At 42.4% G+C, this 27,419-nt stretch overlaps 1 protein-coding gene across 3 annotated transcripts in view; it reads right to left on the bottom strand.

The window, feature by feature from the left end:
- Positions 1 to 17,532: 17,532 nt before the first annotated feature.
- ACAD10 (acyl-CoA dehydrogenase family member 10) overlaps positions 17,533 to 27,419 on the bottom strand; it is a 58,440-nt gene continuing 48,553 nt past the window's right edge. For 2 of the 3 annotated variants that reach the window (XM_089894494.1, XM_022597859.3), the window contains exon 21: positions 17,533 to 26,990. In XM_089894494.1, coding sequence (XP_089750620.1) covers positions 26,850 to 26,990 — 141 coding nt within the window. In that variant the 3' untranslated portion in view covers positions 17,533 to 26,849. The remainder of the gene's footprint in view (positions 26,991 to 27,419) is intronic. The other variant, XR_016387482.1, reaches the window with a different exon arrangement.

Genomic DNA, 27,419 nt, shown 5'->3' with positions numbered 1-27,419 from the left:
TTGTGCTGACGGACTAGGAAAAAGAAAAGTTAGGAGAGTGTGAAAAGAAAAAAATGAAAGGCTCTGGAATTTTTAACAGTTTTTAAATCCTCTTCACTTATCACTCAGCAATTGGAACAAGAGAAATGTGAACTAAGACGATTTGAGAACCAAGAAGGGGAGTGGGAAGGATGCGAGGCTGAGCTGGAGAATGATGTGAAAGAGCTTCAGGATGAGTTGGAGAGGCAAGTTCATCTATGGGAAGTAGATGGAGAACAAACACAGGCTGTCCAGGAATTATCAGAACAGAACCAAAGGTTATTGGCTCAATTCAGGGTGAGTTACAAGTTAAGAGTTTATGGAATAAAATAATAAAAGTTGAAACAGCTTTTGTGTAATGTCAACCATTTATATGGTAAGAGTAGTTCTGATTTTTTTTGCCTTGGGTATTGATATCAACAAATGAAGTATTTTTCACCTATAAGAATTTCAGCTGTGGTGAAATAGGCATCAGGAGAAAAGACCCTTGCCTGTCATTAGCCAGCTGTGAGACTTTGGCAATCACTTAACTTGGGAGTTTCCTCATTTTTAAAATGTAAGAGTTTGCTTAATGATTTGATGTTCCTTATAGCGCTAAAAGTCTATGATTCTTTTACCTAGAGAAAATCTGTTTCTGGTAAAGCTATGTTAATGCATTTAGTTCAAATGTTAAACAATGCCATCTTTAAACTGAAAAGCTTGGGGAAAATTTCTAGAGCAAATTATTTTCATTGACGTTACATTTGTGAATGTACATTTCATATTATTTAAATATGAAAGGAGGCATGTGTTATCTGTGTTTAAAATCTGTTCTCTTTATTTCCACATTAAGTAAAAGTTCCTTTTGGTACCTTTATAAGGTGGTGTCATGGAAGTAATAATTAATTAACCAAAGTCAAGACTGTAAAATCATTGCAAAGAAGGTGTTTGAGGGGTGGATAGGTGGAAATCTAATTTAAATACAGAACATACCTTTTAACAAATGCATGAATGTTGTTAATAATGCCCTGGTCTCTAAACCCACCTACTTTTGAAAATTAAGAGCTGGATTTATTGTTGTACCTCAGTCTTTCTCATGTGTTGAAAATGAGTTCAGTTACCAGAGGAAAAAAAGAACTTCTACTCTGATCTCATCCCTAAGCACTAACGTTCTCATGAGAGCACTGCCCTTGTCTGCATGGTTAGTGTTTGGTGCTTAGGTCTCTGGGAAAGGCTTAGCTAGAGCAGCATATGAAGTTATTTCACTAGGTTGTGTCATAGTTTCTTCCCGTGGGCACCCTGAGACTGGTCAAAACCTTCATGCCTCACAAGGAAGTGCAAAGTAAATGCTACCACTAGAGAAAGGGAGAGGAAGAAGGAGAGGTACAGAGGAGAGGATGAACAAGGGTTCCTGGAGGAGATGGGGTAGGGGAGGGGGGAACCTAATAATTTGGAAAACAGCTAGTTGCAGGAACTATCAGAATGTATGTGAAGGTGAGAATTCAGGTGGTAGGTGGAGCTAAAGATCTTGCCTGCAGGTTTCTCAGCTAGGGAATCAAATCACAATTTGATTGGCTGGAAAGGAGGAGCTGGACAGTTCTTCAAGAAGTCATTACAGGGCCAACTCAATAGCCTTTCTGACTCCGTTCTAAAACCTCTTTCATGGACTTCCCTGGTGGTCCAGTGGTTAAGACTCTGCACTTCCACTGCAGGGGGGCACGGGTTCGCTCCCTGGTCAGGGAACTAAGGTCCTGCATGCCGCGTGGCTTGGCCAAAAAAGTAAAGAATAAGACCTTTTTCAGCAACTGGGAAGGGAATCTCTATTCTCATAAGATTTTATAGGTTTTTGAGTCTTCATTCATTATTCGTGAAAGATTAACCAAATAGGCCTGGCCAGATTGATTTATTTGTTCAAAAACACTTATTTAATACTTACTCTGAACAAGTGTTTCTTATGGAGACATGAAAGGAATACAACAAACCAGAACAATTTAAGAGGAAATTATTCCTGGGAGCTAAGTTCATGTTACAAAATAATGTGAGCAGAAGCCAACTCAACTCTGCTTTCTGATCTGGTGAAACGTAGGTGGCCGAGAGAGATAAAAGGAGAAAGCAAATATTAGCGTGACGTAGAGAGAGCACTCTGATCTCTTTACCACTCTGTGATGGAAGTAGTGGTATTTATCCTTTATTTGACAGATGAGGAAACTGAGCATCAGAGGGGTTTTTTATAGTTTTGTAAAAATATTTTTATTGCAGTATAGTTGACTTACAATGTTGTATTAGTTTCAGGTTTACAGAAAAGTGAATCAGTTATACATATATATATATACACACACACACACTTATCCATTCTTTTCAAGATTCTTCTCCCATATAGGTTATTACAGAAAATTGAGTAGAGTTCCCTGTGCTATACAGCAGGTCCTTATTAGTTATCTATTTTATATATAGTAATGTATATATGTTACTCCCAACCCAATCTCCTAATTTATCACTTCCCCCCACGTTTCCTCTTTGGTAATCATAAGTTTGATTTCAAGATCTGTGAGTCTGATTCTGTTCTGTAAATAAGTTCATTTGTATCATTTTTCTAATCAGATTCCCCATATAAGTGATATTTGTCTTTCTCTGTCTGACTTACTTCACTTAGTATCATAATCTCTAGGTCCATCTATGTAAGCATCAGAAGTTTAGTGACATTGCCCAAGGCTTTGCACTGGTTACAGGTTAACCACTGGTTTCAGGAGTGGTTTTTGTATATTTTCAAGGACAGGTAGTCAGAAACAAAAACCTCACATGTATTTCCATCTCACTGGCTTGTTTTTTAGTTGATATTTGCTGGAAGTTATTGTTTTGGTTGCCCCTTAACTTCAGAGTCACTGAGTAAAATGAATCCAAAGGTTTGGGGTCTATTTTTAGCAGCTTGTTATATCAAGGGTGTGCTGCAAAGATTGAGAAGGATTTGTTGAGAGGCTCACTTCAGCTAGGAGAGAAAAGGGGCTTTTGCACATAGGAGCTCTCCTCTGTGAAGACAGCATTTCCAGCTTTTTCCAGTTGGGTACTCTTGCTAATTAGTAGGTTAAACACATTAGGGTGGTAATTGCTTGTTCGTTCAGCATATGGGTGCTTTTATTGGTAGATTCATGTCTTGATTATTTGAGCCTGTTCTTAATTATTTATGCATAGAGAGCCATGCCTGATTCAGGAGTCTTCAGGTTGGTTCTGTTAGTTACAACTGTATCATGTTCTGATTATCTTTTGCAAAAGAGGAGAGCCTGAGGTTCTAGCATATTAGGTCTGAATTTGTTGGGGGCAGGCGGTTTGCAAGGCCCAAGATTCAGATGAATCACTATGGGAGTAGATCTTCTTAATGCTGCTAGATTTGACCTAATACAATGGCAGTGGGCCTTTTTTTTTTTTTCTTAATTGACATCTGGATTCCCTTGGTCCCTGTAGGCAGCTTAACATATTGCATTGGAGTGATGAAAACAGAGTTAAATGAGCTGCCCCTGCATGGTGTGAGGTGAGGCCTCTAAGTTTTGTACCTGCCAGATGGATTGCAGGTGGTAATAAGGTTGGAGTTTCCCGGCACAGAAAAAAAAAATTAGCTGCAAATTCTATACTCTTTTGTTACCTAAGCTTGCTGACCTATAGTTCTGGCCCCTGAATATTGTTGCCTTGAAAAATAAAGTATCTGTATTCAGTGAGTAAACGTAGTCAGCAGAAAAGCCTGTAATGTTTGACTCAGATAGCGTCTTCTTCACTGCTCTTCATTGGCGTCCAGGACAGTGATCCAATGCTATCACACAGTTTTTAGAACTGAAAAAGAACTTCTAGTCTAGCTGGACTAGACTAGAAAATGTTGGTAAAATGTTTGCTTTTCACAGATTGTGCAAATTTGATTGTGTTTTAAAAACATTTGTCACACTTTGAAGAACCATTACCAAAAAACATATCACGTGCTCTCTTGAGATGAACGCCATATTAAACAGGTGAAAGACCATTGGTGCCTCAGGTTGTGCTGCCAGCTTACGTTGCTTTCTGCTTAACTAAATAATATGATGCTGTTGTAACATGCGCTGCGTATAAACGGGTAGCATTTGTAACTACTTCACTGGGTGAATTAAAAAAATTGTGTTCAATACTTTAAAATCAAAGCTAAATCCACAAATCCATCAATACTGATGAAAGCTACTGCTATTATCGTTGTCCTCCAATTTCAAATTGTTTTTAGAAGGCCTAATTATTTTTAATGAGTTTATCAATCTTAATACAGTTAAACTTATAAAGTATTCAATATTAATAAAAGATAACCTGTATCTGTTTACTGAGGCTTCTTATAAGGTTATATATGGAAAAGTGTATGGGGTGGGAAAAACCCCACCTGACATAACTTGGAAAGCCATAGTTTAGATCAGTGGTTCTCAAACTATGGTCTGAGGAGGCACAGGTCTCCAAGAGGTGCCTCTGAATAGTTACAAGGTAGTACAATTCAGTTATTTTCAGCAGATTTATAGAATTGTGCCACCATCACTGTGAACCAGTTTTAGAACATTTCCCTAGCCCGTCCCCCCACCCCGCCCCTGCCAACGGTTCCCTGATGACCTTTGCAGTCAGTTTTTACTCCCACCCCTACCCCCACCCTCAGCCCCAGGGCAACACTGATCTGCTTTTGATCTGTATTGATTTACCTTTCCTGGATATTTTGTATAAATAGAATCAGACAGCTGGTGGTTTTTTGTGTGTCTGGCTTCTTTAGCATAATGTTTGTGAGGTTCACTTACATCGTAGCACATATGAATAGTTCCTTTTTATTGCTGAATAGTATTCCCTTGTGTGGATATAGTGTATTGTGTTTATCCGTTCACTGGTTGATGGACATTTGGATTATTTTCAGTTTTCCACTATTATGAATAGTGCTGCTGTGCACATGAACTTGATTCACGTACAAGTCTTTGTGTGGACATTTGTTTCATTTCTCTTGAGTGGAATTGCTGTCTGGTATGTCTCTGTGTAACTTTTTAAGAAACTGCCAAACTGCTTTTCAAAGAACATTGTATCATTTTACATTTCCTCCAGCAATGTCTGAGAGTTCCAATTTCAATAAAAAGAGGACCCTTTTTTAATATTAAAAAATACTGTATACTCTCACATGATAATAGGTGTCATTTTAGTATCTGCAGTTAATAAAAAGAATAAAAATGACAGGGAATTAGTAATACTCCTAGAAGGTTTTATATTCTGTAATCACAACAGCATTTAATGACTTGATGTATTTAGTCTACACGCAGCGCTTTCTGTGCACTTTTACAGCAATTCAGTGTCCCCCAAGGATCATGGTTGGGAGCTACTGGTCCAGATGAGTTGTTTAGAAATAAATTTAAGCTATCTTTTTATCCATCTTCTGTAAAATAGAGACCTACCTCATAATGTTGTTTAGAAGCTAAAGCATTTGGCCCATACTAGGTACTCAATTAGTGACAGCTATTACTACTAGGGATTAGTGTGACTTAATAGAGTATAGGCTTTGGAGCCATACAGGTGAAAATTCTAACTTTCCTGAACCAGGCTAAATTAATAACAGTCTCTTCTTTACTCAAACTGCCTTGGAACAGAGACTGTATGGATTCCTGGAAACACCTCTTTCTACACTTATTCCTTGCTGACTTCAAAATGCTGTTTGTATCTATCCATTTCATTTGGTTTCATCTTGCTTGGGTTTGGAAGCTTCTCCTCCCCACCCTCAAATTACCAAAGCTGCTTAGCAAAAGTTGTTCCTGTATTCTAAAGCTGTAGTTCTCATCCCTGATTGCACATAAGAATCACCTGGGTAGCTTTTGCACTGAATACTGATTCCTGGGTCCCATCCCCAGAGATTCTCATTTAATTGCTCTGGGATGTGATCTGCACATCAGGATATTTCTTTAAAAAAGCAGGTGATTATAATATGTGGCCAAGGATGAGAATTACTATTCTAATGTGAAACCAGGATTTGTGACAGCTGTTCTTGCCTACTTGAGTGTCAGCAGCCAGTGTTACAAATATCTTAATTCCTTCATCAGTAAAGGCGTTAAGCAAAATAGAGTCTCTGGGATAGCCTGTCAGAATGACACCAAGCCACTGGAGGAACCTCTCAGGTAAGCCTTTCTTCCACCAGAGTGGCACAGTCAGTATCTGAAAGGAGGTTCTGTGGAATGATAAGCGAAAACTTTAAGCCATGTTGAAGTCAGGGCATGTTTCATCCATCATCACTCCTTGTAGGAGGCAATGTGGCATAGTGAGATGGATTCAGGTTTTGGCCCTAGATGAATCTGGGTTTATTTTGGTTCTGTTGATTACTAGCTGTGTTGCTTGAGATTCAGAGTTTGCAACTGCACATTTTTCTCATGTGGACAAAAATAGAGATTATTAAAAACACAACCAGAGGGCTTCCCTGGCGGCGCAGTGGTTGGGGGTCCACCTGCCAATGCAGGGGACGTGGGTTTGTGCCCCGGTCCGGGAAGATCCCACATGCCGCGGAGCGGCTGGGCCCATGAGCCATGGCCGCTGAGCCTGCGCGTCCGGAGCCTGTGCTTGGCAACGGGAGAGGCCACAACAGTGAGAGGCCTGCGTACTGCAAAAAAAAAAAAACAAAAAACACAACCAGAATCATACTATACACCTTACAGGGTTGTTAGCATTGTGGACTGTATAGTTCTTAGCATACTTCCTGGCTTAGTAAGTAGCAGTTGTATTGTATATACTACTCCTACTCATGCTAAAGACTGTCATTGACTCATTTGTATCTCCAGTGCCAGTCACGGTGCCCTAATGCTCAGAAGGTTATACAATTTGATGATATAGAAAACAGAAAATTTGATTTCTTTTTTTAAATCAGTTATTCATAGGTAAATAATTAACAGAGCTGTGGCATTATAAAATTAGTGCTCAGCAAGTAAGTGTTGCTACACATTATTTTAATGGCAATATCCCTTCCTTTTTGTTTAATGAGATTCATGGTCAAAGTCATGCAGTGTCATACACCCCAGGGACAAAAATAGTAGCACCTCAGTATTTAGCAAGACATGCTTTAGTAGCTATACCAAGTGTGATAAAAACAAAAGAATGGACACGAGGGGACAGCTGTAAAGAATAGTCAGGCAAGAAGTCAACATCAGAGAAATCAAGAGTCAAAAATGTTAGGATAGATAGACAAGCCAGGATCAGAACATATAAGACAAGTGCAGTTCATCATGTATTTTTTTTCCTTGCTTTGTCTGCAGAGGTCCTAGAAGCAATGAAATAGTAATAGTAATAAGTACCCCTAATGCACAGATTTTACTTCCTAAATATCACTCCCAACTAAAAGGAACCAGGACTCCTAGGAGAAATGACTAATTCTAAGTCTAGAGTAGAAACTTAACAGGCTGAGCCTGAAACATCGTCTTGTGCTAGAAGCCAGAAATTCAAATAAAACCACAAAAAAACCTGAGTTGCCAAAGCAATCTTGAGAAAAAAGAACAAAGCTGGAGGTATCACCCTCCAAGACTTCAGACTATACTACAAAGCTACAGTAATCAAAACAGCATGATACTGGCACAAAAACAGATGCATAGATCAATGGAACGGAATAGAGAGCCTAGGAATAAACCCAGGCACCAATGGTCAATTAATCTACAACAAAGGAGGCAAGAATATACAATGGGAGAAAGTTTCTTCAATAAATGGTGCTGGGGACTTCCCTAGTGTCACAGTGGTTAAGAATCTGCCTGCCAATGCAGGGGACACGGGTTCAATCCCTGGTCCAGGAAGATCCCACATGCCGCAGAGCAACTAAGCCCGTGTGCCACAAGTACTGAGCCTGTGCTCTAGAGCCTGCAAGCCACAACTACTGAGCCCTCGTGCCACAACTACAGAAGCCTGAGTGCTTAGAGCCTGTGCTCTGCAACAAGAGAAGCCAACACAATGAGAAGCACGCCCACCACAACGAAGAGTAGCCCCCACTCGCTGCAACTAGAGAAGGCCCATGTGCAGCAACAAAGACCCAATGCAGCCAAAAATAAATTAATAAAATAAATTTAAAAATAAATAAGTGGTGCTGGGAAAACTGGACAGCTACGTGTAAAACAGAGAAATTAGAACATTTTCTCACGCCATATACAAAAATAAACCCCAAATAGATAAAGACCTAAATGTAAGACCTAGAGCCATAAAATTCCTAGAAGAGAACGTAGGCAAAACATTCTTTGACATAAATTGTGACAGTATATTTTAGGATCTGTCTCATAAGGCAAAAGAAACAAAAGCAAAAATAGACAAAGGGACCTAATTAAACCTAAAAGCTTCTGCACAGCAAAGGAAACCATTGACAAAATGAAAAGACAGTCTACTGAACAGGAGAAAATATTTGCAAACGATATTGGGAACTTCTACTTCCAGCCAAGCTAGAGTAACAGAGGCCAGATTACCTCCCTACTTAAAAAAACAGAGAGACTATATGAAACAATAGTTTTCAAGACACCAGGCATCAAGCAATGAAGGACAGTGATCCCTGAGGGATGGCAAACACGAGGTGAGCCCTGCAATTGACCCATTTTGCCTTGAGTTTCCAGGCTCTGGCATCAGGAGTAGGAAGTGAAGCAGAGCCCAGTAGACTCCCTGAGTTGACATGGAGCTGTGAGTCTAGGGAGAACAGTGCAACTGCAGTTCATGGGACAGAGTATCAGAAAGAAGAGATACATGGAGAGAACTGCAGAGATCTACAGAAGTTCTCCCTTGAATACTCAGCAGACTGACCAGCACAAGCATGTGAACAAACTAGTCAAGACTGGGAATTTGAAGAAATTAGAAGCAATGATGTCCAGTGCTCACACAGTGATAGGAACAGGCACTGTTACTACCAGTCAGACACGAAAATTTCGTACTTCATTAGGCACTGGGTGGATTGCTCAGGAAGGTCTTGGTTTCATAGTAGGAAATAATTAGCTTTAGACTGAGCACTGCTCTGGACCTGCCTGACAAGTCTTAAAAGCAAGATTCAAAAGGATCAAACCATGTCCAAGTAACTTAACTGTTTCCCAGAACAAAACTCAAAAAGAGTTACAGGGGGGAAAAAGCAGTTTTAGGAATTCAAATATATCCAACACCTTATAAGGTAAAATTTACAATGTCTGACATCCAATCAAAGACTATCAGGATACAAAGAGACAAGAAAACATGATCCACAAGCAGAAAAATCAATCCATTGAAACTGACCCAAAGTTGACACACACTAGAATTAGCAGAGAAGAACATTAAGGGAGTGATTATAACTTGTATTCTGTATGTTCAGAAGTTACATAGAGACTTGGAATATATAAAATAGATCCAAATAGAGCTTCTAGAAATGCAAACTACAATGTCCGAGATGAAAAATACACTGGCAGGATTAATTGCTGATTAGACATCGCAGGGGAAAAGATTAGGGAATTTGAAAACAGTAGTAGAAATTATCTACATTGAAACACGAAAAGAGCATCAGTTGGCTGTAGGACAACTTCAGGTGGCCTAATACATGTGTAATTGGATTCCCAAAAGAGAGGGGAGTATGGAAAAAAATATTTGAAGAAGTAATGGCTGAAAATTATCCAAACTTGCTGGAAAGTATAAACCCACAGATCTGAGAAACTTAAGTCTTTCTTCTTCTTCTTTTTTATACAGCAGGTTCTTATTAGTCATCAATTTTATACACATCAGTTTATACATGTCAATCCCAATCGCCCAATTCATCACACCACCACCCCCAGCCCCCCATGGCTTTCCCCCCTTGGTGTCCATACGTTTGTTCTCTACATCTGTGTCTCAATTTCTGCCCTGCAAACCGGTTCATCTGTACCATTTTTCTAGGTTCCACATATATGCTTTAATACACGGTATTTGTTTTTCTCTTTCTGACTTGCTTCACTCTGTATGACAGTCTCTAGATCCATCCATGTCTCAACAACTGACCCAATTTCGTTCCTTTTTATGGTTGAGTAATATTCCATTGTATATATGTACCACAACTTCTTTATCCATTCATCTATCGATGGGCATTTAGGTTGCTTCCATGACCTGGCTATTGTAAATAGTGCTGCAATGAATATTGGGGGGCATGTGTATTTTTGAATTGTGGTTTTCTCTGGGTATATGCCCAGTAGTGGGATTGCCGGGTCATATGGTAATTCTATTTTTAGTTTTTTAAGGAACCTCCATACTGTTCTCCATAGTGGCTGTATCAGTTTACATTGCCACCAACAGTGCAGGAGGGTTCCCTTTTCTCCAGACCCTCTCCAGCATTTGTTGTTTGTAGATTTTCTGATGAAGCCCATTCTAACTGGTGTGAGGTGATACCTCACTGTAGTTTTGATTTGCATTTCTCTAATAACTAGCCACGTTGAGCAGCTTTTCATGTGCTTCTTGGCCATTGTACGTCTTCTTTGGAGAAATGTCTACTTAGGTCTTCTGCCCATTTTTGGATTGGGTTGTTTGTTTTTTTAATATCGAGCTGCATGAGCTGTTTATATATTTTGGAGATTAATCCTTTGTCCGTTGAGTCGTTTGCAAATATTTTCTCCCATTCTGAGGGTTGTCTTTTTGTCTTGTTTATGGTTTCCTTTGCTGTGCAAAAGCTTTTAAGTTTCATTAGGTCCCATTTGTTTATTTTTGTTTTTATTTCCATTACTCTAGGAGGTGGATCAAAAAAGATCTTGTTGTGATTTATGTCAGAGTGTTCTTCCTATGTTTTCCTCTAAGAGTTTTATAGTGTTCAGTCTTACCTTTAGGTCTCGAATCCATTTTGAGTTTATTTTTGTCTATGGTGTTAGGGAGTGTTCTAATTTCATTCTTTTACATGTAGCTGCCCAGTTTTCCCAGCACCATTTATTGAAGAGACTGTCTTTTCTCCATTGTATATCCTTGCCTCCTTTGTCATAGATTAGTTGACCATAGGTGCGTGGGTTTACCTCTGGGCTTTCTATCTTGTTCCATTGATCTATGTTTCTGTTTTTGTGCCAGCATCATATTGTCTTGATTATTGTAGCTCTGTAGTATAGTCTGAAGTCAGGGAGTCTGATTCCTCCAGCACCATTTTTTTTCCTCAAGACTGCTTTACTATTCGGGGTCTTTTGTGTTTCCATACAAATTTTAAGATTTTTTTGTTCTAGTTCTGTAAAAAATGCCATTGGTAATTTGATAGGGATTGCATTGAATCTGTAGATTGCTTTGAGTAGTATGGACATTTAAACAGTATAATTCTTCCAATCCACAATTATGAAATATCTTTCTGTTTTTTTGTGTCTTCTTCAGTTTCTTTCATTAATATCTTATAGTTTTCAATGTACAGGTTTTTCACCTCCTTGGTTAAATTTATTCCTAGATATTTTAGTCTTTTTTATGTAATCATAAATGGGATTGTTTGTTAAATTTCTCTTTCTGATAATTCATTATTAGTGTATAGAAATGCAACACATTTTTATATATTGATTTTATATCCTTCAATTTTACAGAACTAGTTTATTCTAATGGTTTTTTGGTGGAGTCTTTAGGGTTTTCTATATATAATATCATGTCATCTGCAAATAGTGACAGTACCACCGCCTTCTTCCAGAGGAACCACTATCCAGACTTTTATGGTAATCATTCCTTTCTTTTGCTTTCTAGTGAGTTTTACTTGCTAAGTATGTATCTGTAAATAATACTGTTTTTTGGCCTGTTTTGGAATTTTGCATCAATGGAATCATACGGTGTGTGTGAATTATTTTGTCTCATTTCTTTTGCTTAACATTTTGTTTTTATAGTTCATCCATGTTGATATTTGTAGCTTAGGTAATTCATTTGCTTTGGTGTATTGTATTCCATTGTGTGAATATTATAACTTACCTATTTTTCTGGTAATGGTTGTTTATAGGTTTTAGCTATTAACAAATCATGCTGTTATAAACAGTCTTGGACATCTATTCTGATAGACCTGAACACACATTTCTGTAGGATATACACATAGGGAATTGCTAGGTACATAAAGCTTTGACAGCTTCTCTGATGATTGTTCCTAAAGATAGATTCCTAGCAGTAAAATTAATGGATCAGAAGGTCTAAGCATGGAAGATGATTCAGGACTTCTATGAATTTACTCCATAATCAGCATCATAGCCTTTATTCTAGTTTAACTTTTCTACAGTGTAAACTAGCTACACGTTGTTCAGTGTGGGAACAAACTATAGAATCAGTAAGCAATTTCCTTGTTTTTTTCTGAAGTTCATCTGGAAATGTATTTCTTTCATGCTGCCTAATACCTATTCATGTGGGTTTATATAGTGATTATGGCCAATTGGCTGGAAAGCTTAGAAATGTTGAATCTCCTTGTATAGAAATATCAATTAAACATGATCAAGTTAATAAATAAAGACATTGTTTCAGTATGCTTTATTTGAAGATTCACTTTCTAGAACTTAAATTCTGTCAACTGAATGTTTTAAAATATGTGCTTCTATGTTGTTGTTTTCACTTTAGCAAATGTGAAATCTGTTTGTTCATTTACCTGTTTCATGTCCTTCCTTGAATGCAGGGCTGCATCCTAATCAATGCCTAAAATCTTGCCTTGCCTGTGATGGATGTTCAGTAACTGTGTGTTGAAACAGTACTGGATTACCACATTATTTGGAATTGTTGCCTTTTTGCATTTTTGCTCTTCCTTAGTATGTTAGGTGTATTAATGAATGATCATTTTGACTTACACAGCACCTTCTTTTCCACCTAGGAGCTCTGAGGTGACAGGTTATTTGGATTCTTTTTGATTTGGAATAATTATTCTAAGATTTAAATTAGGCTCTGTCTGGATGTGCCCAAACTTTCATTTCTATCTTGTTAAGCTTCCCTGCTCCCGAGAATTTTCAGGCTTATAAAACTGCAGTTAATTAACAATCTCCATCATTGCATCCCAGATAGACATGGGGGTTGACAGAAAGGAAGCAGAAACAAGTTTAAATAGAATAGCGCTTAACAGTGAGATAACACTGTATACCTGAAATCCTTGGCAGACATTAATCGATTTTCCAACACACTGGAGAAGTAGGAAATGGGTTTTTATTACGTATTTAATGGCTGAGAAGGCGAGATATGTTTTTAATATCTTAACTCTTCCTGAGAAGTGGACATTCACTTGGAAACAACTTACTTTGTTTAAAATCATGAAGACATTTTTTGTTGCCAGGCTTACATAATAAATTTCTATTTTTTTAATCTGAATTTTTTAAGAGACTCATCCCTTGACCTTTCATTTTTCTCAGAAGGCGGAAACTGAGTCAGCTTCAAAATTTATGGGTTTTATTTTCACGAAGCCAAAACACTAGACAGTTTCCAGAAGCAGTAAGTGCCTCTTGCTCCCTCGCCATCCTTGGAGAAACAAGAAAATAGAACAGTTGCCAACTCAGAACACAAAGTAACATCTAATTGCCCCTGAAGGGTGGTCTCGCCGTGGGTAGGGTTAGTTTGTCCCATGTGTTTGAAGCTTGAGGAGACAGAGGCCAGATTGCTTACATGAATTGCTTATGTTCACCCAGTTAGGAATGGAGTCCGGTGACAGGTTATCCCTGTCCCAATATTTTTTGGTAGTTAATCATTTTTTTTCATCGAGATACATGTTTAGTTTGCCCAGAGGGCTAGCTCTAACTATAATACAATACCTTTTCTCTTCTCGTCAAGAAAATATAGTGAGTGAACATTCTGAGTTTGTTACATTGAAATTTTTTGAAGAAATGAAGTATTTATTAATACTTCATTACTTTATTAGTAATAACAAATGACTTGCCAGCATATCTCACAACTGATCATGACCAAACAGTATGTTCATAGTTAAAGCTTTACATAAGATTTAATTAATTTTTTCCAAAATAGTAAATGGCCATTGTTACGTCTTTCAGTACATTTGATTTCTTAAACAAAAACAAAACAAACAAACAAAAAACCCAGCAGGCTCTGCCTCCCTGTCTGCTTATATCAAGTATAGTTCTTTTTATTTTTTTCACTGTTGGTTTTCTTTAAGTCATGTTTTTGTCAGTTGATTGCCTGTTGTGAGCCAAGCCCTTTCTGAATCCTGGAGAAGTGGCAGAAGGCGAGCCACCCTTTCCTCCAGGAGCCTACAGTCAAACACCTGTGATTGCTTTGAGGAAACATTTAACTTATTGTACTGGGAAAGTAACTTAACCTCTCCAACGTTCAATTTCCTCATCTAAATAGTGGGTTCATAATACCTGCCTAACAGGTATCATTATGAGGACTTCAGGGAATAATTCACGTGACAGCACTTAGCACCGGTGCCTGGTGCAGGGTAGGCACTCAAGGACTGTTCATTCAGTTTGCATCTGGAGAGCCATGCAAGACACTATCATTAGATAATTAAAGTATGATATGAAGGCCGTTTAAAAAATATGAATTGAGAGACAGAAGCAGGAACTGAGAGCTAGGGTTTATTAGGAAAGGCTCTGTGGAGGATGTAGGGTTTAAAGAGGCTCAGAACTTAGATGATGAAGCTGTAGGTATTATCAGGGTAAAGAATGGATCGCCTCTGATTTGGAGGAAGAGTTTGGGGTCCACTACCTAAGTCTTACCAGCTTTTTATCCCCACATAGTATCTGTATTGCTTCCCCAGTGACTTCACAGAAAATAATTCTGTACCCAGTGGTAAAACCCTATGGGGCTAACCCTTGTTAGCATTACTGCTATTTCCATGGCAACCATCAGATGATATAAAATCTTAGTGAGGCAAGATGTGAGAAGTATTTTCATCAACAAATGCCCTAATTCTTGTTTTTTTAAACAAATGCCCAAATTTACTGGTAGAATGTCCCATGGGAGATTAACCGATCACTTAGCTGCTGTCACCAAAATCTAAACCCTGCTCTTCCACATTTCTGTGTTTGAACATTTAGTGGGAGATATTTTTTGAGAAAAAAAAGTCTTGGACGTGACCAGTAAGGTAAATTTGAGAGGGGGAAAAGTCTTTATACCTCATTTGTAGATAGTTTTGTGACTATTGATAGAGTTTTGTGACTACTGATAAGTAATTAGGTACAAAGGTAAAACTGGCTTGACTCATCTTTCGTCAGTTTTACTCAAATGAGAGGAAAGATTTTAAAATTCTTAATATTTAAAAATAAAATTTTCCTGCTGAAAACTGAACTCATTCTGTAATACGGGGGATTTTATAGAATTTGTTTCATTCTCTGTGACATTTTAGGAATATGTTACAACCATAAGTTGAAAATGAGTGAACATATACATGTTTCCCCTGTATTCAACAAATTTGTCTACTGTGTGCCTGGCATAGTTCTGAGTACTGGGGTTATAGTGACAAATGAAACAAAGGCCCTGCCCTTTTAGAACTGACATCAGGGGCAGAGAGAGAAGCAATAACTCAATTAACAAAGAGTTAAGTGTCAAGTGTGATAAGTGCTCTAGATTAAAATTAAACAGGGCGGTACTAGAGATTGACACATGTAGGGGTCGGGTGAACAAAGGAGGCCTCTCTGATGAGATGACATTTGGGAAGAGACCTGAGTGAGTGAGGGAACAGGCCTTGTGAATACCTAAGGGAAGAGTGTTCCAGACAGCGGGATAGCAAATGCACAGATGGTGATGAAGAGTATGCTCGACAGGGCTGAGGACAGCAGGGAGGCCAGGATGAGTGGAACAGAGAGAACACAGTGGATAAAAGAGCAGATCAGAGGTGAGGGCAGGTGGGGGCAGGAATCTTGTAGATTAGCTATCAAGGCTATAAGCCGTGATAAGGACTTTGTTATATTTTATTCTGAGTAAGATGGAAAACTTCTGGATGGTTTAGAGCAGTGACACGATATGTCTTGGGTTTTTAAAGGATTGCTCTGCTGCTTGGAGAGTAGGCTCTAGGAGGACAAGGCTGGAAGCAGGGAGACCACTTAGGTGATGACTTACTGCAGTCAGTAGTCTAGGTGAGCGATGATGCTGGCCGGACCTAGGGTGGGAGAGTGGGGACACAGAGCAGCAGTAGTATGCTGGATGTTCCTTTTGCTCAATAAATACTCACAGTGCTCATTATATATGCCAGACACTGTTCTGACAACTTCATAAACATCAACTCATTCCTGCTCATAACAACCCTCTGAGGTAAACTTCAAAGGTACAGCCCACGGGATTTGCAGATGGATTGGATGTGGGTAGAAGAGGGAAAAGAAGGAGTCTGGGATAATTCCTTTGTGTGGGCCTAAAATTCCTAAGAATGGACTTGCCATCTCCTGAAAAAGGAAAGATGCAGGAGAAGCATGTTTGGGTGGAAGTCCAGAATCAGAAGTTCGGTGTTCATGCGCGTTGAGTTTGAGATGCACAGCAGCTAGCCAACTGGACGTGTTGAGTAGGCAGTTAGATAGAGGAGCCTGAAGTCAGGGAAGAGGTCAGGGCTGGAGATAACTTACAAAAGCGGTCTGAAGGCATTCAGGAAGAAGTGCCCACTGGAGGTCTGGTTGTTGCTGGTAGACCTAACCAGAGGTAGGTAGGAGGAGTCTTTTCCCGTGGGTGTGGTTGTAGAGTGGCATTTTCATTGGATTTGGATCAGATCTGCATTTGAATACTAGCTGTATCGTTTACTAATTAAGTGACCTCAACCATGTGATTTAATCTCATTTAGCTTCACTTTCTTCATCTATAAAACGGGTTAACAGGACACATCCCATAGCATTGTTAAGATAAAATGAAATAACGTATGTTACCTACAGCAGTGCTTAATAAATATTCATTATCTTCCTTTTCCTCAGATTTGGTTTGCTGCATTCGACCCATACTAACAAAACATGAGCTTCTCTTCCAGGATAAAATAAATCTGAATTTAAAGCCTACTCCCACATATACTTTCGGGGGTGCCTACTTAATGACAAGCTCCAGAAAGGATTTCATTCAAATCTATTTCCTGTCAAACAGTAATGACCTTATAAAAGAAGGGACTTTTGTGAGGGTTATAGAAGGCACAGGGGAAGAAGTTGTGGGTTCTGAGTATTAAAATATTCCACACGCCAAAGCAGAGTGAAAGTATAGGTAGAAGCACCAAGCAGCAAATCCGAAGATCAGTCATGGGTAATTTACATGAAAGCATAAGTAAATCCACCTGAGTCATGGTGATGACCTCTAGGAGAAAATAGTGCCCTTTCCTAGTGATGGGCTGTTTAAATCAAAGGGAATTTTATCTTATTAATTACCTGATGATCCTGCTGGAAATTTGCTAAAGGGACACTCCTGGGGTTAAACTTAATCCCACTTCTATTTTCTACAGTCTTAGCTTGAGAATCAGTACTCACTTAAGGTGCTCAGATTTTAGCTCATACAAATGTTTACATTTATGCACCTACTAGGTGCTGTGTACATTTTTAGGCAAATGATTCCTGTCCTTAGGTCCTTCACAGTGTACAAGAGAAAACAGACATGTAAACAAATAAACAGAACAGACTATGTGGTAAACAAACAAAATAGAGTATATGATACTCAAAATAGAGTATTACTACAGGACTGCAAATGATGTAGTCATTTTACCCTAGGAGATTATAAAAACAGTATAGTGGTCACCTCTGAACTGGGCTGTTAAGGTTAAGAATTTATCAGGTAAAAATTTTCAGGGAAAGATATTCTAAAAAAGGAGCACACCATAAGCAAAATCATAGAGTCATGTTCAGGGAAAAAAGAAAAAGGCACAATAGTTTGTTTTTAAGGTGGTGGGAAGAACGAAGTGACCACCAGTTTGGAAAGCAATATTTCCTTAACCCTTCTTCAGCTCCAAACAGGAACATTTGAACTTTCTAACCTTCTTTTAAGGTCTAGATGAGTCCCCTGGTGAATTATATGACCAAGAGAAATTAAAAGCATTAAAAATACTAGAATTTTCTTTCTTTATTAGGATTAGACATGACAATTATTTTCTGAGGGAATCCTGAGTGTGTCCCTAGGACACCATTTGTCTTCCTGGGAAGGACTCCTAAGTGTTTACTTACCCCAGCCCATTCCGATCGCTGACCTAAATTAAAATTTGTTAAGTAGAATGTCATTTCCCCCTTAGCCTTCCTGTTTGTTATGAAAAGGTTCTCAGTTTTCTTTTACGAGTATCTCCGTGTAATCTTTTGAAAGCATAAACATTTTCTGGGAAGTCTGCAGTGTTCATGGTATTTTCAACCCTGAGGGAACAGGGAGGCCTGTTCCAAGACAGACACGTTCTTGCAGACAATGCAGTTCCTCAGCTTAGCTGGATAGTAATTCTTTTAGCTTGGCGCTAATTCCATGTCCACTCCCCTTTTTACCCCTGAGACCTTCCAAGGTTTCTCTATGATCACCACACCACATCCACGGATAAAAGAGAGTGCCTAGATTCTCTGCAGCTCGGCCTCAGTGAGGGCTGTCATTCTCTCCAATCAATCTCTATGCCAAATTTTCTTAGGCTCTTTAAGATCTGCCCTCTTTTACATGTAATCTTTAGACTTTCTGTGCCAATGACTTGAACATCAGATCTTCAATCCAGTTAATCTTTGAGGTTATTAGAGCATTAATAGTGGCAGAGACAACAATAGCAACAGACAGCTCACACATACAGTACTTACCAGACGCTCTTCTCAGCACTTTACATAGATTAATTTATTTCATCCTCACAACGGCCTTTTGGGGTAGCTACCACTTTATCCTCATTTTACAAGTGAGGAAACTAAGGCACACAGAGTCTCGCAGTTTTGCCTGAGGTTACACAATGCTGTAACTGGTAGAGAAGAAAGACTGTTCTTTTCAGAGCTTGAGTTTGGAAGACAGTTTTCCCACAAGAGTTTTATTTACCTCTGTATCCTCAATTAAAAGCATACAAAGCAAGTGTTCCATCCATGTTGGAGTTAGTGCAGAGTGCCAGGCCATCAAGTGTACACAGAGGATTGTGTCATTTTGGTTTAGGAAAAAAAAAAAGACTAAGTGAATCAAAAGCTCTGACTGTGAATACAGTATATTGGCAATATCTGGGGCCTATTTTATTATATGAGTCCTCATAGGACATTTAAAAATAAAAGTTTAAAAAATCTATTCTCTCTGACTTCTTCGGAAATATTTTTTTATTTAACTATTAGTAGGGATCTGACACTGAATAATGGCCCTCCTCCAGAAACAAAAACGGATTAACATTTGTCCTTTTTTCTTTTTCAATTAAAAGCCTGTGCTGCCAGAGTTGCTGGTCTTTGATGCTGAGGGATTACGATTGGGACAATAATTTCAAAGATGATAATAAAACTGTTATTGTGCTCTGATTTTAAAGTTAGTTCAAATGAAACAAAATTAGACATGGCCCCTAAGAGCAGCTTTTCACATATCCCATATAAGCAGGCATTCCCAGGGGCTTCCCTGGTGGCGCAGTGGTTAAGAATCCACCTGCCAATGCAGTGGACATGGGTTCGAGCCCTGGTCTGGGAAGATCCCACATGCCATGGAGCAACTAAGCCCGTGCACCACAACTACTGAGCCTGCGCTCTAGAGCCAGCATGCCACAACTACTGAGCCCGCGTGCAACAACTAATGAAGCCCACATGCCTAGAGCCCGTGCTCCGCAACAACAGAAGCCACCACAATGAGAAGCCCGTACACCGCAATGAAGAGTAGCCCCCACTCGCAGCAACCAGAGAAAGCCCACGCACAGCAATGAAGATCCAACACAGCCAAAAATAAATAAATAAATTTATTAAAAAAAAAAAAAAAAAGCAGGCATTCCCTTCCATGAGTAATAAACACTGTTGGTGGCATAAGACTTTCCTCATTCCGGGGTATGAGTTTTTAGCATCCCTGAAAATCATCTAATATGTGGCTATTTGATTTTGTCTAAAAGAAGAAAAATAGTATTAAAATGGAAAGAAACTGAAAATGGGAATCAAGTGCTAACCAGCCGTGTGATCTTAGGCAGGACCCTTACTTTCACTCACTCAAGTCACACAGGCTTGTGTGGCAACGTGCTTGGGTCCCCACTTGTGTGCACAGTTGTGTGTATCCGTTTAGCACACGTGTTGGTTCACAGGTTCATTTATTCTGGTTTGTTCATCTGTGGTGCTCACCATACCTCACCAGCAGCTTTCTCACCCCTGGTCCCCTAGTTTTGGGGGCCCCTCTTCCCCATGCCCATCCTACTGACTCTGCTTAAAGAAATCTTACCTACCAAGATTCAGCCCAAATTCCATCTTCTGGGGAAGTCTTCTGTAACCACACTAGCTTCCTTTAGCTGCTTTCACACAATTTTCAGTTCAAGGTCAACCAAACACTGCAGCCCAAGATTAACTGCATGTGCTGAAATCCTAATATATTTGTGGCTCCACGTGGCTCAGTCTGCCCAAGGCATTAAGCACAATTTAACTCTCAACCTAGATTTCTCCCTGACAATCTGTGTTGGCTCTTTCGTCCACGTTTCTTTCAATCTGTTTTCTTGTTCTTATGTAAATCTTTGTTCTGATTTTTTGTTGTTGTTGTTTAATCTCTTTTTCTCTAGGTCCAACTTTCTCTCTTATTCTCTCCATTGCCCCTTGTCTGTGGACTCAGTGCCAGGAATGGAACTGACAAAAGCAAAGTATCCTTAGATGGAAGAAGAATGAAGCTGGGAGAGGAACTAAGCAAGCAAAATGTAACGTCTTTTCAGGATGCTGCAGAGGGAAGAGATGTGAACACTTCGACATGAATAAACATTGTCCTCCCACTGTGCTGAGATCATTGGGAGAAGCACCGAATTGGGTAAGAAACAGCCATTCACTTCCTCTAAGAAGTTATACAAAGTCTTAGCCCTGAAATATTCCAAAGCATTTCATTGTTAGGGCACAACAGTGTGTTTTCAGGTCGAAAAAAATCTAGTTCCACCTGCTCTCTAAAAACAGTGGTAACTGAGGTGTCCTTTAGGGTCCCCGAACCGTGAGATTTTAAATATTTGGTTGTTTAGTCCCAGTGCTGGGACACTGACACTATCAAATGAAAGGTGTTTTTTGGTTTGTTTTTGCAAACAGTGTGTGGGGGTGGGGGGGTGTAATTCAAAGCAACATTTAAACGGAAAGACATTCTCTCTCAGAAGCAGGAGGAAAAAATGCGGTCCAGCAAGAGCTGCCCTCCTTATTTGCACATGCAAAGAAACTCGTGACAGGCTCACCACGCCCCACCTGCAGCCTGGCCCCCTAAGGCAGTGAGTAGGTACCCCGGAGATTCCCCGGCTTTGGAAACACACTCACATACTTTCTTCATGGCAGGACATGCCTCTCCTTGGCTAGCTGGGGCTTCTTTTTCTTCTTCCTCCTTTTCCAGGTGAGGCAGCCAGCACCTCTCAGGAAGCCCCTCAGAGATGGTAAAAATTCATGCTTCCGAGTGGAAAGAGCTCTTACAGTCTCGTAGTTTAGGTTTGAATTCACTGACTAGCTGTGTGTTCTTAGGCAAGTCATGAAACCTCTTTGAACCTCCTTCTCCTCACCTCTAAAATGGCTAGGAAAAGTATCTGCCAGTTGTTTTAAGGGTTCAAAATAATACATGTGCAGTTCTTGGCACCTGGTAGGTACTAAATATCTAGGAGCTATTACTCCATCCAGGTGATGAAGTGAGGGGAGTCTAGCCATTCTCCTCACCCTCACTTCTCCAGATGGGGTCCCCAAACCAGCAGCATTAACTGTGAGCGCGTTAGGAAGGCAGACCTGCTGAGTCACGCTTGGCAGTGTAACCAGATCCCTGGGTTCATTCCTCTGCACGTCAGCCTGTGAGAGGCTGCAGCCTCAGCTGTGCCAGGCAGGCCCTGGTGGGGCCCCCGCAGGACTGTATCCCAACTGGAACACAGCCTCCTCTTTAGCCCCCTCCGGACTCCAGCCACGTGAAACACTGGCGTGTACCGCAGGCTTCGTATTTAATCTTCGTGGGTCAGCTCATTTAATCTTCAAACAATCCTCGGAGGGAATGCTGTTCTCTCCATTTTCCAAATGAGAAAACTAACCCTACATGATGAAAAATCGCTTCCCTGTCGTCACCCAGCTCATCTGTCACAGAGGCAGGTTGAAACTCAGGGTCATTTGAATCCAGAAGTGTAGCTGACAAAGCCTCTGCTTGACTAGACTCTTGCTGGGCTCCTCTAAGCTCTCTTCCTGACTGGGCCTCAACCTCAGCCTATAAAAACAGCAGACTCTCAGCACGAATGATTTAGGGTCTCTGTGAGAGGCTAGGAGCCTAACTTCCTTAAGTGCCTTAAGTTAGATAACCCAGATAAGTTTCATGTGGAGCCCTCCACCTTCCCGCTTTTTGTACATTTAGCAGGAATTTCCACGTGTAAACCCCACCATTGCCCCTCCCTGCTCTCTCATTCTCCCTTTAAAATGCCCTCTGTACAAATGGAAGTTGAGGTCAGTTCATGCTGGGCCCTCTTTCCTACTGCAATAGCATATTACTGATTAATATTTGTCCTTAACACTTTAGTGTCTGTCTGTGTTTATCTGTGACACCTCTTTACCACTAGGTTATCTATCTAATGCTGATAAGATGGAGAATTCCCTGAAATCATTTCTCCATTCAGCCAACTTGATTAAAAGAACTCTGCTCCCAGAGTACTTGTCCAATAGGTGATCACAGGTTTGGACCCCGGGTCCAAACCTCTGTCTTTCCTCCATCTTTCTGCTCTGACGCTTACACACATTAGTGAGGTCGATGGAGGGGAGAGGGCTGTAGCCGCAGAGCACCATGGAGGGCAGTATAAATACTGATCCAGATGTCCCAGAGATGCTCAACCAGTGCTTCGGCCCTGAACTTGCACCCAGTTTCCCTGTGACTGCAAAGAGGTGAGCTGCAGCACAGCCCTGGCATCCCCAAGGCATCCCTGGGGAACTCTAAGTCCCGGGCGGTGACAGACAGGAGCCGTCTCTTAGATGACCACTGGGGACTCTAGGAGGGGAATGCTGGTGGAGAACACTGGAGCCTGTTCTTTCAACATCACCCCCAGTGATGTCCTGAAGGCACCCCACCCAGGCGAATTACCTGGAATCCAGTCTCTTTCTTACAGCCTCTCTGGGATTATTCTGGAATGATCTGACAATATCTGAAATCAGGGCTTGGAGGAGCACAGGCAGCTGTGGATGCCAAGACCACAAGTCGCTACAGGGAGCATGAGGTGGGGGAGAATGGGAAGGGAGGGCTGGAGCCCTGAGACCCGGGGACTGTCACGGGACCGCTGGGGAGGGCTCAGCCCTACGGGAATCTAGCCCCTGATGTCAAGAGATGAGCAGAGGAATGTGTGTTCAATTGCTTTGGGATAGCAAATTACTGTGAGAAAAAACAATCACTAGTATGTTATGAGGACATTTTGTTCCCATTCCCAAGGCAGGCTGATAGGAAGGCAGGCCCAGCCACATAGGGCTGGTGGCAAGATGTTAAGTGTGCCACAGATAAAACTGGTCAGGCATGCTCATCACCATGCCAGGCCTGTCCAGGCCCAGCGTGCACCTATAACCACACGCTGACCCCACTCCAGAGGAGCACGGTGCTGGGCGTCACCACACTAGTTACTGCCTCGGGCCACCAGAAATGCCAACTGTCTGCTGAAGGTGGGGAAAAAGCCGGATAAGGACCAGGTTAGACTTCTTTTATCCTTTGGATTTTTTGCTCATATCTTGTTAAGGCCCTGCCCCTCATCCCCCTGCCTTTCCTTCTCTTTTTTCTCTTTAATTTTAATTTTGCGGGTGGTTCTTTTGGAGCCCTCTGCAGCTTTAGGGAACTTTGAACCCGCTCTAGTCTTCCTTTATTCCTTCTTCATCCTGGTGAACTCTGGAGAGCAGAAGGAGCTTTTAGAAACTCAAATCAAAGCATATCGCGCTGCCACCTAAACTCACCGTTTTGTCACATTTAGAACCAACACCAAACTCCTCACCAAGGCCCCTGAGGCCTAATATGATCCACCACCTCCTACTCTCTCTGCTCTGTACCCAGACATACTGGGCTGCCCCACAGGGCCTCTGCATCTGCTGCTCCTTCTTCTGAAGCACCCTTGCCCATTCTCGTCGTGCAGGTCTGGCTCAAATGCCTCTTCTGGAACAAGTCCTCCCTCCTGAGCCCCCAGCTCTGCACCCCCAGCAGTGCCTATCACATCACCCACCACAGCACTCACCACAGCACCCACATCACTCATCAGTCACCCAGCACAGCACCCTCGTCACTCATCAGTCACCCAGCAAGCACCCAGCACAGCACCCTTGTCACTCATCAATCACCCAGCACAGCACCCTCGTCACTCATCAATCACCCAGCAAGCACCCAGCACAGCACCCTTGTCACTCATCAATCACCCAGCACAGCACCCTCGTCACTCATCAGTCACCCAGCACAGCACCCAAGTCACTCATCAATCACCCAGCACAGCACCCAAGTCACTCATCAATCACCCAGCACAGCACCCAAGTCACTCATCAATCACCCAGCACAGCACCCTCGTCACTCATCAGTCACCCAGCACAGCACCCATGTCACTCATCAATCACCCACCACAGCACCCATGTCACTCATCAATCACCCAGCAAGCACCCAGCACAGCACCCTTGTCACTCATCAATCACCCAACACAGCACCCACGTCACTCATCACCCATCACAACACCAATGTCATTCATCAGTCACCCAGCACAGCACCGTCACTCATTAATCACCCAGCACAGCACCCAGCACAGCACCCTCATCACTCATCAGTTACCCAGCACAGCACCCATGTCACTCAGCAGTCACCCACCACAGCCCCCTCGTCACTCATCAATCACCCAGCACAGCACCCATGTCACTCAGCAGTCACCCACCACAGCACCCTCGTCACTCATCAATCACCCAGCACAGCACCCAAGTCACTCATCAATCACCCAGCACAGCACCCAGCACAGCACCCTCATCACTCATCAGTTACCCAGCACAGCACCCATGTCACTCAGCAGTCACCCACCACAGCCCCCTTGTCACTCTTCAGTCACCCACAGCCCCCTCGTCACTCTTCAGTCACCCAGCACAGCACCCTCGTCACTCATCAGTCACTCACCACAGCCCCCTCGTCACTCATCAGTCACCCACAGCACCCTCGTCACTCATCAATCACCCAGCACAGCACCCAAGTCACTCACCACAGTCTCAGACACTCACCACCATCCCCCACTTGAGATGTGGGCCCCTTTATAATGGCAACTTGACCTGTTTTTTTGCACATTCCCCAAGGCCGAGACCAGTGCCTGGCCCAGAATTCGGGTGCAGTTGACAGTGGGGAGTGGAATTATTTCACCGAATGGGAGACCCTGGATGAGGGGCTGCTGGAGGCCACATCTCTATGACTCGCATCCTTCAGGCAGTGTCCACTCTGCCGCCCCAGGGCCTCCCCACTTTGCAGCACAGTATCTGAGGGAGACGTGGGGTTGCTCCACTGCATGGCTTCTATTTTCATCCCTGCCACTGCACTACTTAACAAGCAAGGTTGACAAAGCTGAGGGCCACGTGATACAGCAGGCCACCAGCCAAGCACTTCCTTTTTCAAACCTCCTCCTTCCTAAGGCTTGAAACAAGAAGTCAGGATGCTAGAGCCCTGCCCGAGTTTGCAAAAGGTTGTTTGCCAGTGTAGTTGGTGTGACAGCAATTCACTGGGGGGTCTGAATTTAATGGGCACTCTCTCCGTTAAAGCAGTTCCCTCAAGGGGGTCAAGTCTGCAATGCAGCAGACGCTGGGACAACGGTCCCTGCCCATCTGGTCTGACCTGAAATGGGCAGCTGACAGCCACATCATCCCAAATCATGAGATTAGCAGTCCAGGTCCTAACAGCCAGTGGCTTATCTCTGACTGCCACCTGGGCTCATGGGACACCCATTCCTTGAAGAGCTCAGACCTCAAGTGAGTGAGTATGTCCACCTTTCTCTGCAGGGAGAGTACTGCCCTCTGAATTGTAATTGCATGTTGCCCACCACCTCCCCTCCCCGCAAACATTCTGACTATAGAGCAGAGGGAGGAGTGGGCCTCACACACCAGAAAGCCGTGGTCCTTTGCTGACCTTTACATGTGCAGCTGTGAGGTGGCTGATTCGGGACCAACCGGGGTCACCGTGTCTGTGTCCCCCATGCATTTGGGTGGGCCGATGCACTGGGCAGGATCTTGTGTAAACTCAAGTATGAGGAGGCACCTGACGTACTGAGACAGGGGAGCTAAGGTGTGAGCCTTCATTCTCCATTCTCTTTGTATGATATAGAACATTTGTGATGTCTCTGAGGTATATTTTCTTGTTCTTTCATGTTTCCAAAGTCCCTTTCCAAAATAACACCTCAGTGTTCTGGACATTCAAAGGAAGAAAATCAGATGGCAGTGGCTTCATGACTGGGGTTTCATTCCTTTCTCCCAGGAGCACTCCCGCCCTGGGTCTGTCGGCTGCAGCCATCAGCTGGGAGCGGGGGTACGGAGGCACAGAGCAGTGAGCGAGCACCCCCCCCCCACCCCGCCAGCAGGACTCCTAACGTTCGCGCAGAGTCCCACAGCCCTTATGCGCCACAGCCAGAGAGAAGGGGGCCTGGCTGCCCAGCCGGGCGCCTGGACTGAAGACCAGCTCTCCACCCTCTGTCCTGAAACCCACTCAGCTCTCAGCTAATCCCCTCCCTCCTTGTCTGAAACAGGCAACTCCAGGCTTCTTACAGAAGTGTCTTCTGTGGGCACCCACCAAGGCTGAGTTCACAATAAGGATGGAAGGACAGAGCTGCCGGGCAGGGTGCAAGAATCACACATACCAGGTCTTTCAAAGCACATCATTTAAAGTTTTGGGCACCACAGGCCTGACAGGGATGATCTGGCTCCTGCAGTCCCACAGGTCTAACTGCAGCGCTTCAGCTCCATCTTGGCCACTGCCGCCCTGTGCACCTCATCAGGGCCGTCAGCAGAGCGCAGGGCTCGAGCCCTGGTGAAGAACTGAGCCAGCGGGTAGTCGCTGCTTGGCCCTGCTGCTCCGAAGGCCTGGCAGACACAGAGCGGGAGGGGAGGAAGCCCTGGGTGAGCCCTCGTCTCTGAGAGCCCCAGGAACAAGTGCCTGCTCCTACGATCTCAGAACGGCTCATAACAGCCTCTTTCCCAAGCTTGTCCCCTGACACCTGTGTGATAACAATGTTCTGGAAGACTTCAGGTGGGGCCGCACTTGCCATCCCAGGGATGCCAGACTCCCAGGTCTGCTCTGCTAGGTGACTTCTGCCATCGGGAAATCCCTCTGTTGGGGCCAGGGATTGAGATTTGGGAAGGAGGCATCCCTGCATGGTTAGGAGGCTGGGCCTGCTGAAAGAAGGACCTAGGTTCCCCAAATCTGAGCTCAGCTCCTTTCAAGCTGAGTGACCCTGGACAAGTCACTTCACTTTCCTCTGCTTCTGTTTCCACATATTCAAAATGAAGGTA

The sequence above is a fragment of the Delphinapterus leucas genome, chromosome 14 (genome assembly GCF_059928025.1).
Source record: "Delphinapterus leucas isolate spDelLeu-1000000601 "Yukka" chromosome 14, BTC_Dleu_Yukka2, whole genome shotgun sequence".
In the NCBI taxonomy this organism is placed as follows: Eukaryota; Metazoa; Chordata; class Mammalia; order Artiodactyla; family Monodontidae; genus Delphinapterus; species Delphinapterus leucas.
Note: the sequence above shows the minus strand (reverse complement) of the source record. Positions and strands in the feature narration are given on the sequence as shown.